This window comes from Rhea pennata, chromosome 19, assembly GCF_028389875.1.
Source record: "Rhea pennata isolate bPtePen1 chromosome 19, bPtePen1.pri, whole genome shotgun sequence".
NCBI lineage: Eukaryota > Metazoa > Chordata > Aves > Rheiformes > Rheidae > Rhea > Rhea pennata.
In genome coordinates this window covers 1,282,414-1,299,208 of record NC_084681.1, presented here as the reverse complement: position 1 = coordinate 1,299,208, position 16,795 = coordinate 1,282,414, and the positions used below count along the sequence as shown (strand labels likewise).

At 59.5% G+C, this 16,795-nt stretch overlaps 1 protein-coding gene across 1 annotated transcript in view; it reads right to left on the bottom strand.

Annotated features, from left to right (window-relative positions):
• Positions 1-415: 415 nt before the first annotated feature.
• BAIAP2 (BAR/IMD domain containing adaptor protein 2) overlaps positions 416-16,795 on the bottom strand; it is a 54,881-nt gene continuing 38,501 nt past the window's right edge. Inside the window, 9 exon segments of the mRNA XM_062591585.1 lie at positions 416-1,474; positions 6,382-6,416; positions 8,299-8,367; positions 8,369-8,462; positions 9,306-9,374; positions 9,551-9,752; positions 10,765-10,966; positions 11,706-11,933; positions 14,428-14,580. Of these exon segments, the coding sequence (XP_062447569.1) occupies positions 1,405-1,474; positions 6,382-6,416; positions 8,299-8,367; positions 8,369-8,462; positions 9,306-9,374; positions 9,551-9,752; positions 10,765-10,966; positions 11,706-11,933; positions 14,428-14,580 (1,122 nt within the window). The 3' untranslated portion in view covers positions 416-1,404.

The following is a 16,795-nucleotide window of genomic DNA, read 5'->3' as shown; positions in this document are numbered from 1 at the left end:
GGCGGGGGGCCGCAGCGCGGCTCCGTCCCCGCCGGAGGAAGCAGCGACACGTGCGGATAGACACTAGCCCTTGCGTTTAGGCAGCGCCGGGAGAAGCCGCTTTCCTCCGGGCAGCAGCGGAATCGGTGGCGGGGCTGCGGCAGCGCCCGGCGAGTGCTTTTTGCTGGAAGACAGAAGCTCCTTCGCAGCAAGACCCTGAGCGCGACCTACGCGTCTGGGGCTCTGCCACTCGGCACATGCTCCTGGGCTAAAGCTACCGACAAACCAGCCAGGGAAACGTTCCTCTGAGCTCTAGCATTCAAAAAGTGCAAAATGATAAATACAATGAAAAAGGCAAAACCTTAAAGGGCACTGTCCCCCCCCCCCCCCACACAAAAAAAAAAAAAAAAAAAAAAAAAAAAAAAAGCTTTTTGCCAGCAAATCCTTCGCTGCCGCCTAATCCAGCCAGCAAGGCCAGAGACGGGCAGCTGCTCGCTCAGAAAAGCTGCAGCTTGGGCTGGGAAAAACCCTGTTCCCGTAGCAGGCGCCTGGGGTGTGGGACCGTGTCCGGGGGCTCGGGGGAGCAGGGCAGAGGCAGAGATGCTCCCGCTAGAGCGGCAGTGGGATCGGCGGGCAAGGCCCAGGAACAAGCTCCAGCTCGCGAGCTTGCACGTGGGCGAGAATCGCGGGCAGGACGCCGCGAGCCCTGGACACCCGGCAGAGCCGGGGCTCAAGCACCGTCGCTCCTGGAGCAGGCTCCCGGCCCGGGGGACGCCCATCGCCATCCGGTCCGGCCTTGGGGCTGGTGGCTCGGACCTGCTGACGGGGCTTGGTTAACACTGCGGAGTGACCGGCGCTGTCACCGCCTGAAATATTTTTCTAGCTTATATTTTACAGCGGGTACCGTAACACCCGACTATGTACAGAGAGTCGGCCGGCAGCCGGGCCGAGCATCGCAGAACCTCCGCGGGCGCCTTCCCGTCCTGCGAGCGGGGCTCTGGCCTCCCGGCAGCGCCGGGTGCTGCAGGGCCGCCGGGAGCAGGGACTCGGCGCTGCCCTGCCGCGGGGCTCCCTCCCGGGCGGCGGCGAGGAGGGGACCGTCCCCCGCCTGCCATCGACCCCGGCCCGCGCCGCTCAGCCCGCTGCGGAGCCCGGCCGCGGGACGCGCGCGGGGCCGTGGGCGCTGCCCTACTTGTGCACATGCAAAGCACGGGCTGCCTGGGGGCAGCTGAACCCGCTGTGGCTGAGACGAACAAGCTGCATCTAGCGAAGGGGAAACAGCGCACTAGCTTTAGCCTTTGGCTTTCAAAGCAGCAGGATTATATAAACTCTGCCTAAAACTGAAGTTCTGGAAAGGCAGACATGCAACGGCGGTGAGAAGGCAACGTGTGCCAAGCGGCACGGCGGTGGCCAGCAATCCCGGGATCAGCTGATGAGAGGAGCCGACCTGTCGTTCGTCACTGTCGGTTTCAGCTGGACGTTGGCAAAGGGGTTTCTGCAGAGAGAGAGGAGGGCAGAGTTTAGCAGGAGAGCTCTCGGCCAGCGGCAGCGGGGCCTGCGCGGGGAGGGCACCGGGACAGCGAGAGACAACCTGGCGAGACGCCAAAAAGCTTTTGCCACGGAGCAAAAGCTTCTGCCACCTTGCTGAAAGCACGGCTGCAACGGTGCTTCCCGAGGGCAGGCGCCGGGGAAGCGCGTTGAAGCTCCTCGCTCAAACGGCAGCTCCCCGCGCAGCGCGGAGCCCGACGTCCCGCGCGACCGCCCCGCGCCGCCAAGGCGATCCCGGCGCCCGGCCGTGAGCGCTGGGAGCCGCCGGGACGTCCCCGGGCCGGAGCGGAGCCCGCACCTCCACGCGCGGCGAAGGCCCTGGAGGGGGCACAGGAGGAGCCACCGCTCTGGAGACCTTCCCAGGGCAGCAAGACGGCCGAGTGCGAGGCCAGGAGACGGCCGGAGGAAGGGCTCGTGGGCAAACGGCACCACCGTGGTGCCGGAGCCGGGGTCCGGCCACCGCAGGAGCGGCCGCGGCCACCAGCCACCTCCGCCCGGGCCAGACCCGCTGCTTCGGGACACGGCAGCCCTCCGGGACGCAGCATCCCGCATCCCCGGTGCCGTCCCGCAGCTCGTGGTGCGGGGGAGCCAGCAGCGTGCCGAGCACCGGTGTCCAGCTGCCTCCAAAGCCTCCGAGCCGCGTGCCTCCATCGGGAGCCGTTCCCCCTCGTCGCGCCTGCGCTCGGAGGGACCGAGGCCGCGGGGCCCCTCGAGGTCCTGCTCTGCCTCCTCCGGCACCGCGGGACGGGTGCCGCGGCTCGGCGCTGCTCCCTCTGCACCCGAGGGGCTCCAAACATCGCCTCCGGCGAGAGGCAGCCCGAGCGCCGGCAGCCCCGGAGCTGCGGCAGAGCCGGGCGAGTCCTCGCTCGGAGCCGCGGCTGCCCCGGCTCCCGGCCGAGCCCCCCGCTGCCGCCTGCCCCCTCGCCCCGGCTCACCTTCCGGAGCGTGCTGGCACTTCCTTCGAAATGTAAATTGCTTTTGCTTAAAAAGAGGGTAATTACTTTCCCCACCTCGTTAACGCAGGTTTTTAGCTCGCTTTTCCTGCTAGTATGCCAAAATAGATCTCGAGACTGAAACGGTTGCTTTGGGGAGTCACCGCGGCTGTTATTTAACCGTTTTTGCTCTGGCAGAGAAAAGCGACGTGGATGGGGACCCACAGCTCCGACAAGCGCCAGGAAACCCCGGAAAGGCTCCCGGCTCCGTGGTGCTCGGCCCCGCGGGAGCGGACTCGTCTCCTGCAGGAGCCTGTCCCGCGCTTCCCGGGGAGCCGCGCCGCGCCGGCCCCGCGGCAGGCGGCTGGGGGCCGAGGAGGAGCCCTGGACGCTTTCCCCGAGGTGGCCGGTGCCGGACCGCGACGCAGCCTACAACCAGGAGAAGCTGCTCAAAAAACTCCGAAGCGGCGCGGGTGCGGGGGCAGCTCCGTCACCGCGCGGGGCGGCCGCGGCAGAGCTCTGCCCCGCGGCACCGGCCGCCGCGGCGAGTGGCCACGGCCCCGTCAAGCACCGGAGACCTACGACCAAAGAGGCTTCGTTACTGGGATTCGGAGGCAGAGTGAAAAGCAGCAGGAAGGGCTGGAGCAGCTCAGTGCCGGAGGGCGAAGCGGCGCCCGGCGCGGCAGCGGCGTTATTGCTACGAGCCGTGCGGGTGCAGCGCGGTTAGAGACGGGACCGTGGGGGCCGGTCCCGGCGGCAGCGAAAGAGGACGTCCCCTTTCCGGAGCCCGAGGAAGGCAGCAAAGCTTCCACCAGGAGCGAAGGGAAAGCGAGCGACCGAGCGAGGCGCCGCGCTCTGAACCGGCGGTCGGCGGCCGGAAAGGGAGCCCGGCCCTGCGCGGCCGTTCAGGGCTCCGCGCTCGACTCGGCGGGCGCGACAAGCAGAGCGGGGGCAAGGCGCCCGCGAGCCCAGCGGGGACCCACCAGCGCCCGCGCGGCCAGCGCGCAGCACACCGAGGGAAGGCGTCGGCACGCGAGAGCCGTCAACTTACTAACTGTGGTCAGGGGCATCTCAAAACCTGGCCACTTCAACATCAGGGCTGCAAGGGAAACAGAACGGGGTTTGTAGGACGCGGAGGCACACGGCACAGCCCTCCCGGGGAGCAGAAGGCTGGCTGCTAAGGAGAGAGAGACCCGGGGCCGGCTGCCGCAGGAGACGTCGCCGGCTGCGTTACAGGCGTGCTCGGGTGGTGCGGAGGAAGCAAAGAGGAGGAAAAGTTGCATTCGTTAACAGTCCGGAGCTCCACGGCGCTTCGAGAGCAGCCCCTCGGCGCGCGCCTGCGAAGAGGGGAAGGAAGGGCAAGGGCAGGTTAGCGGGCGCGGAGCGGGCTCCGGCCCCGCGCCGGGAGGGCGGGCTGCTCCCCTTCCGCCGGGGGCACGCTCCGCCGGGGCCCGGGCAGGGCTGGGCGCTGCAGCGGCGATTCCCGACAAAGCCAGAAACGGAGAACGACTGCAGCGGCGGCCGAGCCCGCCCGCGGCCGCGGCGGGGTGCTCGGAGCCGCTGCAGCATCTCCCCCGCGGCCGGGCAAGGCGCCGGCTCGGAGACAGACCGGGCGTTAAACAGCTTCAGCCGCTTGCACTCAGCAGATCTGTCTTAAACACAAATCACGCAGACCTGCACACTGAACACAGACATGGGGCTAGGAGGGAGCGTTTTTAGCCCTCTAACATCATGGAGAAATGGAGAAAATGGGAGGGGAAAAATAATAATAATAATAATAAAAAAAATGCATGGCAGATGCAGGCTGGTGAACGGTCAGCAACACAGGCATGGCAGCCGAAAAAGACACTGAGGCCCAGCTCAATGCAATAAATAAAACTTTTATTCAAACAATAACTCAGTACAGGGCACATTTTTCTCTGGCTTAAAAAAAAAAAGAAAAAGGTTTTCAGCACTTTACAATCTTCATACAAGTTTCGCTATTTTTTTTTTTTTTCTGTCTTCTACATTCAGTCATCTAGCATGAAATATCTTGGGTGAAAAATCCTTAGCAAAATTATGACATCAATGCAGGAGGGTCTTATTACAATATGCCCATAGTCCAGTATATAAAACAAAAACTTCTCCATGTGTCTGTGTGTGTATTGCCAGCAGTGTCCTAGTAAACAGGCATGTTGGAGGTTTTAAAAATCACATCAGAAAAAGAAAGAGCTTTGCACCGGGGACTGGCACGGGCGCCACGAGCCGCGCCAGGAGACGGTAAATCCGGCCCTGCCGTGCCTGGGGTCATCTAGACCCCCCCCAGAATCGCCAGCCTGCAGGAAGTTCAGTGCTGGACTCGCCCCCGGGACGCAACACGGGGTTGTCGCGTTTAAGCCCGATTTTAAGGTGTGAGCGCGGCTTTGGACTGCTCTGGCAAGCTGCCTCGGCCCCGTTCGCCCCCGAGCACTAACGTGAGGTAACGATACCTTGCTACAAAAAATATATATATATTTATAAAACCACAAGGAGTAAGCCTCCGGAGAGGGCTGCTCCTCGCCAGCGCGCGCCCGGCCCCGGCTGGCAGCCGGCCGTCCCGCTCCGAGGCCGAGACCGCCGGACCCTCCACTTCTCCTAAAGCGACCTCCCACGCTCGGCTGGGTTAAAGCGGACTGAACCAGAGAGGAAAGGAACCCGACCCGCCTTCCCTTCAAGGGGGGAAAGCGGCCTCGCAGGAGAGCGCGCAGGATGGGTGAGTAACAGTACGTACACCACAGGCCATGCATGTTCGCTCCAGGCTGGAAAGAGTTTCTTCCGTGTTAGTGTAACGCGGCTCGTGCAGAGCCTCAGAGGGGGATAGTGCATCTTTAACATTCACAGAGTAGTACAAAAACTGGATCCAACTAAGTGTAAACTGCACCCAGGCTGCTTCAAAGCGAGCACAGACTGCCTGGCAGTTTCTGCTCTGAAAGGCTTCAGAAACAAGGGCACTGTAAACACCGGGGAGGGGACGGAGAAGCACCATGGTTTCCTTGAAGATCACGAGAGTTTAAACTCCAAAAGAAGTAGAGAAAGAGAGAAAAGGAGGAGGGGAAAAAAAAAGGGGGGGGGGGAGGAGGGGAAGGAAGCGGAAAGCTCTTCCAAGCAGCGAGTTGCCACTGCTAAGCCAAGGCGTCCTCAGACAGTTGACACCAAACTGCCAGTGCCGCTGCGGAACAAAGCAGAGAGAGCGCCGGAGTGCAGGCGAGCGCGCCGCCGGCGCCCCCGGACCTTGCCCGCGGCCGCCGCTCCAACCCCGCCCGGCTCGCTCGCGGCTCGCTCCAGCGCCCCTCGCCCGCGGCTCTGTCTTAGACGCGGAGGTCGTCCGTCCCCCCCACCTCCCCCACACCCGGAGGGCACTTCCAGGCCAGGCGCCGCCGTCCCCACGGCTCAGGGGCCTCCGGGAAAAGGCTCCCGCAGCAGGGCAAGGGGCGGGAGAAAGAGCTTCCAGGTGCGAGAAGATACCCGGGCAAGGCTCTAGAAAGCTTGTGCTCTACAAGGCCTCGCTAGCCTGGTTTAACTGGGAGGACAGGAGAACTTGGCTATGGAGACGTGGAGCCTCCCCAGAGAAGCGAGTCACACATGGTGCATAAGGTCCAAGACAGCGGTGGCCGGGGACGGCAGTGGCTGGCCCTGGAAACTGCCCACGCAGCTTCTGCCCTTCCCTGGAGACGCTAGGTCCCTCTGCGCTCAGACACAAGGCTTGCACCGTGTCCTTCTCCAAACGATCTGCTCCAGGCCACTGCCACTTCCCCCGTCCCCCAGCTGCCCAAGCCACACAGCGTCCACGTGCTGGCAGGTCTACAGCCACCGCCCAAGGGATGCTGCAGCTTGACTTCACCCAGAGCACAAACGTCAACAATTCACTTTGAGGTAATAACGGGACAGGAAGGCAGAGTCTTACCTGCTAACAGATCTCGTTCCGTAGTCATCGAGACCCTGCGGGGGAAGCAGAGGGAGCAGTGAGATGCCTGGTACATGGATTAGGCCATTTGAGATGCCCCTGGCGGGTCACAAGAACATATCAAAATGCATCGGGACCCAGAGACATTACGGGCTAAGAGCCAATGCATTTGAAGATGAAAGGAAATAATGGAGATGATTTAAATGGGATTTACGCCGCAGGGAGGAAAGTTACACTATTCTCTTCAGAGCAGGACTTAATCTAGCGAGACAAGAGCAACGGCTGAGCGAGCTCTGGTTTGCTCTATCCAGCTCCGCCTTCGTACAAAGATCCGGTAGCTTTCAAGACACAAGACACACTTGAAAAGGGATCAGACAGTAAGTTTGAGAAAGATCAGTGAAATGTTCTGTGGAGAAAGGCAAGTGTTTGTACTGTATTGACTCCCACCAGAAACCACAGAGTTTTGGACCATTTTCCACTCAGCTGATACTAAATGGCATTTTGCAGAGGGGGGAGACGGACTGCACTGCTCTGAGGAGCACATGGGAACCGAGCTCAAAGGAAATCTAGCCAGGACATCTCTTCCCAGGCAAGGGCCTGCCCTGGGATATGGACTGAGGAACAGCTCTGCTGTCATGACAAATACCTAACCATTGAAGGAAGGACCAAGTGTCTCCGGTCACTGAGCTCTCCACATGTCTGGGGTCAAAGACCTGGGTTTCCCCATCCCAGAGAATGGTTCTGGTCATGAAACCCAAAACCTAGTGGCAAACACTGCCCAGAACAGCTTCCACTGGGCTCAAACTAGCAAGAAGGGAGGCTGCAGTGGGGATCAAGAAATCCCTCCTCCTCCATTCCCCTGCAGAGTCCCCCTCCCACGGCTGCAGCCTTTTGAGAGTGCCCTGCAGAAGGGATCAGGTGCTGAGCAACTGCATCTCCCTCTCCCTGCCCTGTCTGCTGGTGCATGCAGATTGCGCTGGGAAATCGCTCCCCCAGGACAGCCGGCAACTCCAGCCACGCTTGTCCAGCTGGAAAGTCACATCACATCAGTGGCTACCGGGCTACACTGATCCCATCACCTGCAGGACCAGAGTTCAGTGGTGCTTGTGTCCCAGGAGCTGCTGCCCCTGGCTGGGGCTGAGATGGTGACTTCTCCACTTAAAGCCCAAGAGAAAAAGGTTCCAGCTCCCTGTGATCAGCTCATTTCTGGTGGGAGGCTCTCATGGAGTTGGCAAGTGTTGTCGATTGGGGGTTTATGGTGCCATTTTGTGCCACTCTGTCTTGTCTGCTGTACCCAGGCTAGCCAACTGGCCCGCTTCCTCCATTCATTTGCTTCTCTCTCACTTTTTCCCTGATGTCCTTCTCCCCTTCCCCCTTCTCTTCTGGCAGAGATGCTCAGGAAGAGACAGCCTGAAGCCCTGGGCAAGCCACAAGAATCACCAGGCAAAAGCGGCAAACTGTCCATAAATCCCAATGGAAACATTGCATTTGTTTGGACTTACAGCTGTTGACCTAGTATAAGGCTTGTAGTGAGCAGATGGTGGTTGGCAGAGGCCACTGGAATAGTCTTTAATTGCACAACCATAGGGCATAAGGTAGTCCTACAAATAACGAACATAAGCCTGTTGGAGAGGAGCCCTCCTTCACACACGCACAGCCTGCATCACGGCAAGAACACGAACACGTTTCCTTCCGCTTTAAAAATACTGGCAAGACCGAGAAGCTGCAGACACCCAGGTCACCGCACACAGTTTCAGTATAGACTAAAGCTCTGGAGTTTGCTCAAGCATCTCCCAAGTTTAAAAAAACACCCTGCCCCCCGGAGTGCCCCAGGGAGGGGAAGCACCCACTGCGGCTGCAAGCGGCTACCAGCCGCCGGCGCCCACCTCGCGCTGCCCGCCGGGCTCGGGCGCTCACCTGGGAGAAGGCAGGCACTGCCACGCTGTACGGCCTCTGCTTGAAGGCGTTGGCATTTTGCGACGGAAAAAGCCTGCGAGGACATGCCGTAGTCTGGCGGCGGGATGGCGATGTCATCTTTGTCGAGCAGGTTGCCTGTGCTACTGCTCTTCCCTTGCTGCAGACTAAACGGAGGGGACCCAAAGCAGAGACACCAACGTCATTTCCAGTTACTTCCAACTTCCACCGAGGACCGTAGAAAAGGCAGGCCCTGTTGCCACCACCAGCCAGCCCAGGCACTGTAGCGAGCCAAATTTCCAGACACAAATCCCACCGGGACAGAGACCTGCCCTCACCTGGTCTCCTTGCTCTGGGTCACTGGCACGAAATGCTGACCTCCACCACGCTAGCTAAAGAATATTACTTTGCCTTCACGTGAGGCAGGGTACATCATCCCACAGGGATGGAAAACAGACTTCCCTCCACGAAGTAGGGCCAGCAAGGAACACTCCGCCTTGCTGTAAATACAGGCTTGTTCCAGCGATGCTGCCTCTGGCCCACTGGTCACTGCACAGCTCTTCTAGGGACTTTTGCGAACAACTAAGGTGTTCCTGAAACGGGGGCTCCTTTGGATTTCTCCACAGCAGAGAAAAAGCACCTGATACTTGTATTTGCATGAGGTGGCAGAGAACCAGCAGATGATTACACATGTGAGCTCAGAAACCCCATCCGCCCAGACCGTCCACCACGGCGCTGGTGCCCTCCGTGCCCTACGGTCAGGCAAAGCCTTTTCCTCTCTGCCCTGGAGTAAGCTACCACATGCCTTCGCCTTGTTTCCCTAACTACACACATTACCTCTAGGGGAGAAAAAAAAAAAATCAAACGTTCCCATTCCGAGTTAACAAGACTGGTTCAGAGAGAGCTGGGAGAGGCACAGAGCCTTCCTCTTGCAAGCCCAGCAGGCACGACCCTCCCGGGCTGGGAACCCCGGCGTGCAGACAGCGCAGCTCAGCAGGCAATGCTTCTACCTGGCGTGGACCCGTTCGCTTCCATCGCTGTCGAGGACCCGCGTGTAAGAGAAAGGAAACCAGCCTCTCCTGAAAGGCAAAGGCCCAGGGCAGAGTCAAATGATGTTTATTGATGGAGGATTCAGAAAAGGTTAAAGCGAGGCTGCACACGCACCTCCACGGCACCTGGGCCAGGAGAGACAAAGCAGCAGCTCGAGCCCGCCGGGCGGGCGGTCCGTGGGCACAGGGACCCGCACAGCACTCACATTTTTGTTTTCTCGCTCTCTCCATAGTGCCACCCATCCCTGGCCTCCGGCACCAGCAGCGTGATGAGGTCGCCCTCCTTGAAGCTCAGGAGGGTGCTGTTATCTCCAGCAGCGTGAGAGAAAATGGCCTGTACCCTCGTCCTGCCGTTCCTCTCGAGCCCTGCGGCCATGGAGCTGGAGCGCGGCAGCGTCTTGTTTTCAGCTGTCAGGAGACAAAGACCAAGAAGCGCCCCAAGACTTTAATCCTGTGACCATACCCAGGCTTAGTTTGCTACTGTGGCATTTACATGATCAAGGACCAGACAAGGCCCTGCCTGTCACACCTATTTATCTTACTCCAGGTACCAATAAGACCTTCAGTGTTAGCAGATAGGCCAAGTTCTCGTTTGTGCTTTCCCCTAAACATCTCACTTATCTGCTCCCCAGGGCCTAAGTCCACCTCCTCCCATTTCCTTGCCAACCGAAGACACTGGCACCACACTTAGCTAGACAAGACACTTAGCACCAAAGCTGGAGGGCAGGAGTAGCTAAAAGCCTTATGCTTCTCACAGAGGATGCTCAAAGTCTCTGTGGTCCACCATGTGGATTTTCTTGAATTAACACACCTATCTTCTTGTGCCTGCGACAGCAGAAGACCTGGCCCAGCTAGTCCTCTGCAGCCCTACACTCATGCATCAGCTGCTTCTTGACCAGGTTCCATCAGCCTATCTCTGTGCCAGGCCACCAGAGGACACCTAATGTGCCTGGCCCACACTGCAGAAGGCCCTTCTGATAGTGCATCCTCAGGCCTCATTCATTTCCTTAAGTAACAGATAAGACTTTTACTGATTCCCCAGGATTTTCCTCCTAGAAATCCTGTTACTAGGCTGAAACATTGTTTTCCTAAAAGAAACTGCACCCGAAGTTATCTTGGTTCATTTTCTTAATCTTCCGTCCAGAGAGGTGAGGACAGCAGTTCTTCACACCACTGAGAGACCTGGCTAATCACTGCACGGCCACTAACAAAGTTAACCCTGCAGCCGGCACTCACGGTCCCGTTCCCCGTGCGACGGGAACGGACTGTGGCTGCCACGACCTTCCCCTGCAGAAAGCTTTTCTGCAAGCCCCACTCAACACAACCAGCACCAGCAAAGTGCCCTCTCCCGCCCCCCAAGACGACGACGCTGCTGCTCTCGGGCCCAACAAAGGGGAAAAGCGAAGTGAAAAATCCTCACCCGATGCGTAGCTGTTTTTCGGCGGAACGTTTTTGCGAACAGGAAGCGTGTTCGAGTAAGAGTCGCTCAGCTGCTTCTGAGGCTGGGGAGGAGATAAAGATTTGGGCTGTGCTGGCTTCATCTCAGACCAGTGGTTGTAATCATTACTGTCTGGGCCTGAGACTCCGTTCATCACTGGCATGGTCTCTTGTGCTGACATTCGCTAGAGAGAAAGGAGAGGAGGGAAGGGAAGACGGGAAACAGCTTCATTAGGGATCCTGCCGAAAGCTCCCACAAAGGAGGGATGCAACTCCAGGGAATATGGTTCACTGCAGACCAGAAGCTTGGGCCTGTTGGGTTGTTTCCTACCTACCTGAAGCACCACGCTCTGGGAAGAGCGGCAGTAGTCACCTCTATAGCATCTCATCCCTCCAAGCCGTCTTGCACTCAATAAATCTCTTCTGAGCTCTACTGCTCAGATCGAACCCTCCAGTATCAGACAGGATCATCCCACTCTGAAGAGTGTTTCATCATATAGGTTCGCTCTAACTACCTTTTCCTGAGATTACTTAGGGTACTTCAGTTTGGCTCCCAAAATAGTGCTCTGATCCTAGCGACCTTCCCGATAGCCAGACAACTCTAGCTCCCCACAAGCCATCTGAGACACCTCACTGCAGCCATTGCCTCCCTGGAGCCCGCTAAGCCAGGATCTCTCTCAGGGAAGTATCAAGAGTGGGTAAGAACACGAAGGACAGAACAAGGCAGGCTGGTCTGTTCCACGTCAGACCAAGCCAGACTTCCCATGTACTGCGCACCAAAATGTTCAGCCTCTTGCACACCCTGTGTGCTTATGACAGTCAATCAAAGGGCAGCTTCCTGAGGACACATGTGACACTGGCCTGGGCTCATCCCTCCAGCTTTGCTCAGGAGGTCAGGACAACTTTTATTACTTAGATACTTACTCCTACAAAAGGTGCCAGCTCCGGGGGGACAGGGAGAGGTTTGGCACCAGGAATGGGGTCAGAGATGATGAGGTTTGATTTAGATGTAGACAAAGGGCTGGGCATGATGGTGCCATTGCTGCTGGCAGCCATCTGCTGCATCAGTTGTATAGCACGGTCTGGGATCTTGTTGGGATCTGAGCACGACTGCTGCCACAGCGGAAGCTTCTGCGTCAACATTTCTTTCCCCTGCAACATAGAAGGCAAAAAAGGCATAAGGGCACAGGAGCCCACAGTGAAACCCAGCCCAGAAAGGAGGTGCTGTGAAGAGAAACGTCAGTTTTCACCCAGAACAGAAGCAGATGGGGACAGAATGGCAGGCAGCGATATTCAGTGTAGGACGTTTTGTCCAGCCATAACCATGGCCAAGCACAAGGGTGGACTGCCCGGGGAGGCCGGGAATCTGTCACTGCGGTCTGGGAGATGGAGACAGACGCAGCTGTCAGGGGTTTAAGCAAAACTGCTCCCGCCTCGGGCAGCAGAAGGAACCTCCTGGCCCCATCGCAGCCGGCCACGAGCCTCGGTGCTCTGCGTCCCTCATCTGACCAGCATCAGCGCTGCTGGGGCCATCTGGAGCTGGCCTGACCCGTCACATTTGGACAGCGAGCAAGACTGATCTACTCCTCCGTGCATGGCACAAACGAGATAAAGCAGGGGGACTTACCCTTTTCAGGCTCTGATGGCAGCTGAGCCAGGAAAGTGCCATGAAAAATTTAAAGGAGAGAAGGAAAAGGTAATTCATTTCCCCTGCGCGTCCTGAGATACGCTGTGCGCGGCAGCTGGAGGGACAGATGAGCCACGGGCAGCCAGGCAGGCAGCCGCCCTGCGCAGAGGACAGCGCGGTCCAAGCAACGGGAGCGGGAAAACCCCGTCGAAGGCTCCGTCAAGGGATCCGCAGCGGGAACGCCGCCGCTTTGAGCCACGGTGACAACAGCTACCGCGGAAAAGGAAGACGACAGCTCCCGGCGCGCTGACGGGGCAGCCCGTTAACGGGGCCGGCGGAGCACGGCGCATCTGCCCCGCGACCCGGTGCGACGGCAGCTTTCTGCCGGCAGCCTGGCGGCTCCTCGCTGCAGCACGTTACTGTTGCGCTAAACGCCTCCTTTCCACACCAATAAACTAATAACGCTGCAGGTCAGAAATCGCGGGATGCTCGGACATGTTAACAGAACCGCAATGGCCACAGCAGCGGGACACTGCAGCGCCGGATGCAGCTGACACCTCTGCTGCACGCGGGGTGGGGGGAAATCACAACACGTACTCCGTGCTGTTACCTGCTTCCCAAAGGATGAGCCTGTTTTTCAGGACTGCTCAGCACCAACAGCCTCCAGCCCTTACAGCTCTGCAGCTAAAACTTGGTAAGAAAAACCTGCCAGTGTTCCTCACCTGCAGCCCACTGCACAGGGCAGGACCTGCAGCCACCCATCGAAACGCTTCCAGATGCACACAAAAATAGAGCGAAGCTTTTTCCTTATTTAGGTAACGCCTGCAGCTCCTCAGAGGGAGCATCCCGCTGCGTAGCTCTCCAAGGAGGCAGATGCAGACCCCCAAACCGATGCTCCCCAAAGTCTTTCCTCGGGCCAACATAATGCATAGCTCCCAAACACCTGCCTAAACTCTTCCCCCAAAAAGACACACTGCAAAGAGCGCTGTGCAACCCCCCCCAGCAAGCAGCAGTCTCCCGCGGAGCCGCGTGCCACCTCTCCCGAGGGAGGGGGGTCGTCTGCCAGCCGACCACGCGGCAGAGCCGCACCGCAGCGAACGAGCTCGCGCGTCCGCGCAGGGTCGCTGCTGGTCTTGCATAAGGACAAACTTGATCCCTACGTGTGGGAGGGGGGGAGGGAGGTTTCTACAGGTGCCCCCCGCCCGGGCGCCGCGGAGCCCCGGCGCTGCTGCGGGAGCGCAGCGGGGGCCGGACAGGCGCTGCCCCCGCCCGGGCGCGGGAGCGAACGCAGCTCTCCGCTTCCCGCGCTTTGCGAGAAGTTAACATATGTTGACTGTTGATTCAGCAGCTATTGCGGAGCAAGGGCAGCGCTGACTAATTCCAGCTCCTCTGCTACTCCCTCGTTCCAGGCGCAGCCTCGACAGATGGGCGCTGTGAGCGATGGAGGGTGGCGGCGGGGAGCGACCAGCCCAGGACCGCCCGCGCCTGCCGGGGAGCAGCACGTGCCCGCGGGCAGCCCCCATCCGCGCGAATCCGGCTCCTGCCCTCCAAAAACCCCCGGAGCCCCAGCAGCAGCGCAGCGATTTAATCCCCTCCTTCGCCAGGCCCAGCGGAAAGGCGGCGATCGACCGATGGCAGAGGGAACCTCTCCCCCGCGCCGGCCTCTAGCAACTCCCCCCGCCGCCGGGACCCCTCGGGACCAGAGCCGAGGCGCCCGGCTGCAGCCTCTCCTGCTCGTGCAGATCACCGGGGGACGGGCAGGAGCCGCCGGCAGGGCGAACCCTCGAGCTTCGGGGCCGAGGGTGCACCGAGGGCAGGGCGCAGAGGGGCCAGCGCAGCCCCAGTCTGCGTTTCCCGCCTGGGCCCCGGCTCGAGCACGGGCGTTTGGCACTCGAGCAAACCGCAGCTGGTCTCGTCCACCTCCCGCGGCCGGGAGCTGCTCCGAAACGGAGCGCAGCAGCGCCGGGAGACGCCCCTGCCCCGAGCTACCCGTCGGTGCCGGGCGCGGGCGCCGCTCACCTTGGCGTGGTAGGTGATCGCGCTCTTCGCCACGGCGCATTGCTTCTCCACCAGGAAGCAGAAGCGTCTCCTCTCTTCCGTGAGCGCCGTCTTGTAGCCGTCGGACACGTAGTTTTCCAGCTCGCCTTGCTTGCTGCTGATGGCTTCGATGTACTAGGGCGGAGAGAGAAGCGAGGGGGTGACGGCGTGCGGCGCTTTGCTGCACCCGCGCGGAGCCCCGGTGCCGGAGGCAGACGCACACGTGCACCGGTGTGCATCTCCGCGCATCCCCTCCGAGCAGCCCTTACTCATCCGAGCCCCCGCGCGGCAGCGCTGACTCAGACCGGGGGCTCGGGAGCGCCCGGGCGGCAGGGGGAAGGGAGGTGCCGCGCCGCGCCGTGCCGCCCGCCCGGCTCCTCGTCCTGCCGCCCTCCGCGCCGGCGGGCGGCGCGGGCAGCCGTTCCCTTCGCCCCGTCCGACGCCGGCTCCTCTCGCGAGCACTTGCCCCGGCACCGCGCTGCCCGGGGCCGTACGGGGCGGCGCAGCGACCATCCAATCTGTTTCAGGAAGCCTGAGTTTGCCTAGGAGAAATAAACTGGAAATTTCAAGCCCAGGGGAGCTCCCCCCCTCTTTTAAGGGTTTTATTTTCAGCACACCGCAATATTTATTAGCAGACACCTATAAAACAGAGCGAACCTCAAACAGCAAGATTAAGCGGCATCCGAAACTTCAAAGTCAGCTCCAGCCCTGCTCTGAGCACCCTCCCTGGAGGGCCGACACCTGCAGAGAGCTCGGGACGCAGACGGACGCACGGACGCGCGTGCCGGCTCGTTCCCAGGCTGCACCCCAGGCTCCAACAGCACCGGCGGAGGGGAAGGGGCCTGCGAGAAAAGCGTCAAAAGCTAACCCACAACTGAGAAACATGCTTCAAGCGGGAATTTTGTCCAAAAGAAGATTTCCAGGATTGCCCACGTCTCGAGGCCAACGCCTGCGTCCGGAAACCGCAGCGAGCAAAAGCGACTGAGCCAACGCTGGCGGCTGGAGCAGAAGCCGCCGAGGCGCTTGCACAGCGCGGAAAGGCGGCCGCAGGGCGAGCCCCGGGGAAGGCGAGCGGGAAGGGCCGCGGGTGGCCGGGCCCCGTCCTGCACCCCGCGCCCGGGACGACGCACGCCGGAGCCCGGGAGAGCCCGGAGGCGCCCGAGGCTCCGGCTCCGCCAGCACCGGCGGGCGCTTCCAGAAGCGCAGTCCGGGAAGAGCTGCGTTTCCTTGCGTTCCCAGCAGAGCCCGGGAGCCGGGGGTGGCGGGGGGCTGCTCCCCCCCCTCCTTCGCAAGGGGCTCTCCTGAGCTCCGCGCTCCTGATTTTTGCCAGGAAAAGGGAAGTGTGACAGCACCTGAAATAGCAGGAACACAGGAGCAAGCACGGACCTTGAAGCTCCTGCCATTCAATTTACTAAATGAGCCACCAAAAAGGAGACATAAGGGGTGAAACAAGCCCCTCTCCAGCTAGCTGAGCGTGGTGCAGTCTTGCACCCGGCCTGCAAACCACGTTTCCCATATGATAAATGGCACCAGGTTATACAGCAGCTGCACAAGAAGGAGCTCTAGCCCTGAAGATAGCATGCACCACTGTGCAAGGCAGGGTGAAATTTCTCCACCTCAGCAATGGTGGATTTAGTTTCAATCATGACTTAAACATGCAAGTTAAAACCTTATTTACATCCCTGATTTCCATCTTGTTTTGCAAGTGCACTTCTAATTATTTCACTGAAGAAAGGCTTGTTCTAACTGGTTGCAGCCACTAAGACACGATGATTTGAAAGTGGAGAGCTTTTGCTCTAAATTTAGTATTCTCAGAGCTTTATATACTTTATGTAAATATGCACGATAAGCCTTTGATTTATTCAGATTCTTGATTTTTACATGTTAGTACATTAAGATGTGGTGTTCACCATTTTCTATTTACTAGATAGTTTTCATTCTGGATAATTCATAGAAAGACAATTTAAATAATCATATTAAATATGCCAGATGCATTTTTTCCCTCCCTATGCAAAACATGATGCAAGACTAAGTCAAGAAAAGCCCTGTCCGAGTAAGCTGTGTTGCTGCTTGCAACCATGTGTCCTTCAAGCTGCAGGACTAGCAGCTCTCTGCTTCTCCTACCTCGATTCCCTCTGAGAAGGGGGAAATTTCTAACTCCCAGTCAAGTGCACTTCTCGCCTTGCAGCGACCCAGCAGCTGAGCCAAGGAGAGCAAAGGCAGGCGTCGCTGCTCCGGCCGTCACACCCGCCGGTTGCAGCCCGGCCCCGGGCTCCCGCGGCCGTCATTCCCGTGAGGATTTCGGGAACGAGCGTGCACTGTTTGAGTGTCTCATAAGTAATTCAAATGA